The 3,429-nt window shown below is 40.7% G+C and overlaps 1 protein-coding gene across 1 annotated transcript; it reads left to right on the top strand.

Annotated features, from left to right (window-relative positions):
* The first annotated feature begins 2,175 nt into the window (after positions 1-2,175).
* LOC136571885 (olfactory receptor 6P1-like) lies at positions 2,176-3,033 on the top strand. Its single transcript, XM_066572501.1, has one exon. The coding sequence runs from the start codon at positions 2,176-2,178 to the stop codon at positions 3,031-3,033; it is 858 nt and encodes a 285-aa protein (XP_066428598.1).
* The last annotated feature ends 396 nt before the right edge of the window (positions 3,034-3,429 follow it).

Here is a 3,429-nt window from a genome sequence, read left to right as displayed (position 1 = left end):
ACTGAAATGTGAAAGAGACTGTTATCTCCCTAAACTGCTGCAACGGGAATGTTACTGTGGCCTGTCTTGAGTGCTACTATTACTGAAATGGAAGTAATACTGTGCTCCCCCTATACTGCTGCTAGTGATATGTTACTGGGGACTGTCTAGACTGCTACTACTACTGAAATGGAACTAATACTGTGCTCCCCCTAAACTGCTGCTAGTGATATGTTACTGGGGCCTGTCTTGACTGCTACTATTACTGAAATGGGCGGTTGGGCAGCATGTTACCCAGGAGAAGTGGCAGCGGAGTGTCATGCAGGCAGTGATTGTGCTTTGTTGGAGGTAGTGTGGTGCTTTGCTAAGGTATGCCTTGCTAATGAGGGTTTTTCAGAAGAAAAGATTGTTGGGGGGGGGCACTCTTGCCGCTATTGTGGCTTAATAGTGGGACCTGAGAACTTGAGATGCAACCCAACATGTAGCCCCTCGCCTGCCCTATCCGTTTCTGTGTCATTCCCATCACTTTCTTGAATTTCCCAGATTTTCACAAATGAAAACCTTAGCGGAGCATAGGTCCCATACAAAAATGCTCGGGTCGCCCATTGACTTTAATGGGGTTCGTTACTCGAAACAAACCCTCGAGCATCGCGGGAAGTTCGACTCGAGTAACGAGCACCCGAGCATTTTGGTGCTCGCTCATCTCTATTAGCTACTTAAAAGTTTATGCAAAATGATCGCTCAAAGCTGTCACTCAAACTGTCGTTCGAGTGATCATTGCGCAATCATCGTCTCATGTAAATGGGCCTTAACTCCTCTGCCATGAGAAAAATGAAGGCACTTCTTCTCTCACTCCTCACTGTGTGCGAGGATACTGAGTGTTGGCTGGGATGACAGTCATATTTTGAATAGAGATGAGCGAGCACCAAAAAGCTCGGGTGCTTGTTATTCGAGCCAAGCTTTTCGTAATGCTCGAGAGCTCGTTTCAAGCAACGAACCCCACTGAAGTCAATGGGAGACTCGAGCATTTTTCAAGGTGACCAATGCTCTGCATTGTTTTCAATGGAGCCGCGGCTGCTGCCGGCAGCTCCATTGGAAACAATGGTCTGCCAGCACACCTGAATTGTTTTTCAGGGAAGGAGTTTACATATAAGCCCTTCCCTGAAAACAATAATTTGATTGTAAAAAAAATAAATAAATAAACTTACCTCTCCGCCGTGTCCCCCTGTGGCATATGTTTCCTTCATCCCCGCTAGTAAAAAGAATTCCCTGCTGCTACACCTGCCACATCTGTGACAGATGCAGCAGAGGAATTCTTCAATTCCCTAACGCAGCTGTCACACATGACAACTGCGGTAGAGGATCCTGCTGCCGGCACCTCGTCATTGGTTTTCAGGGAAGGGCTTTAAACATAAGCCCTTCCCTGAAAAACAATTATTTTAGTGTAAAAAATAAAAAAAAAATTTTAAATGTCTCTGTCCGCTGCTGCCATGTCCCCGTGGGATGAAGAACACATCTGCAGCATGCGGCAGATGTCTTTTTCATCCCCACGAGGAAAAAGAATTCCTTGCTGCACCTGCCACATCGGATAGTCAAATTTTATGAAATACTGCTGATGTTTCTCTTCTTTTCATATTTGTACTGTATTTATAAAAATGCCCAATAAACCTTCCTTAAAACAAGAAATAATGTAGAAAATTTGCCCAGGGATAATGAATATTGCTTAGGAAATAAATATCAATCACTTCTGTTCTCTGTGGCAAAATCAAACAAACATAATGGAGAGCCCAATCAGATCTTTGGTATTGAGCCTGCACTCTTCTATGTATGCCTCTGCCCAGTAACAAACATAGAAATGGTCTGCATTGGTCACTACCTGCAAAATCCTACCAAAGTTGTTATTCGTAAGTTCACCAGAAACCCTATTTAAGTATATAGAGCTGATTATGCATCACCAGACTATAAATTTAGAGAAGGAGCAAAACAGGGAAAGTATTTTATCTTACATTTTATAATACCTTTCTCATTCTACTGTATATATTTATATTTTCATGTTGTCTTTTAGGAAAAAAAATCATATAAAATTGGCCAATTCCTTTCATCCGGACATAAATGGAATACAATAAAAGTACCATTGTAACAGAATTTATACTACTAGCATTTGAAGATTTGCCTCAATTTCAAATTTTGCTTTTCATGGCCTGTCTAATCATTTATATTACATGTCTTGCTGGGAATATAATTATATTTTTGCTTATTTATTTTGACATTAATCTTCATTCGCCAATGTACTTTTTTATCAGCAGATTTGCCATTTTGGAAATTACATTTGTTTCTGTTATTGTTCCTAAACTCTTAGACATTCTTATCGCTGGTAGGAACAGGATTAGTTTTGCAGCCTGCTTCTTGCAGTTATATCTTGGTGATACCACTGGTATAACAGAATGTTGCCTTCTCACTGTAATGGCTTTTGATAGACATTTAGCCATTACAAACCCATTGCGATATTTGGATTTAATGAGTCAATGGTGTACCAAGCTTGCTGCATTTCCATGGGCTATTGGTTTGGTTGCTTCTTTCATAATGACTATATTTACAGCATCTTTGAAATTCTGCGGCCCCAACATCATTGACCATTTCTTCTGTGACCTGGCTCCTTTACAAAATTTGGCATGCTCCGATCCCCATGTTAGTAATCTGGTGACAAGCATACTTGCCATCTTAGTGGCTGTTCTCCCCTTTATCATAATAATGGGGTTCTATACTCATATCATAATAACAGTCCTAAACATTAAGAGTGTAGAAGGAAAATATAAAGCTTTCTCCACCTGCTCTTCTCATCTTATTGTATCAAACCTTTTCTTCTGTACAAGTATCACCGTGTACGTCCAACCAAGTAATAGCCAACATGACAAATTTCTTGCTTTTATATACACAATTGTGACACCACTGTTAAATCCATTTATTTACACTTTGAGAAACAGAGATGTGAAACAAGCATTCTTCAAAAAACTGAGTACCTTAAACTCATTGATACAAATAAGATGCAAATAAGAATGTTGAAAAGCTCAAAATGTTAGTGCAAGTGAATGATTGTGAAGCCAAGGATAACTTGAGACTAGAGATGAGCGAGCATACTCGTCCGAGCTTGATGCTCGTTCGAGTATTAGGGTGCTCGAGATGCTCGTTACTCGAGACGAGCACCACGCGGTACTCGTCTCGATTAAACAAGCACTGACCATTGAATTCAATGGAGCCGGCAATACAGCCGGCTCTATTGAAAGCAATGGGCTGCCAGCGATTGCGGGATGAATTGTCGGGAAGAGCTTAAATATATAAGCCCTTCCCTGCAATTCATCTAGAAATGTGTAAAAATAAAATATATATATATACTCACCTGGTCCCGGCAGAACGATGTTAACCCATTGAATTCAATGGAGCCGGCAATAC

This window comes from Eleutherodactylus coqui, chromosome 6, assembly GCF_035609145.1.
Source record: "Eleutherodactylus coqui strain aEleCoq1 chromosome 6, aEleCoq1.hap1, whole genome shotgun sequence".
NCBI lineage: Eukaryota > Metazoa > Chordata > Amphibia > Anura > Eleutherodactylidae > Eleutherodactylus > Eleutherodactylus coqui.
This window is presented reverse-complemented; position numbering and strand designations above follow the sequence as displayed.

Excerpts from the sequence above, each read along its gene's own strand:
- LOC136571885 (XM_066572501.1), top strand. The coding sequence starts at position 2,176 with ATGGCCTGTCTAATCATTTATATTACATGTCTTGCTGGGAATATAATT.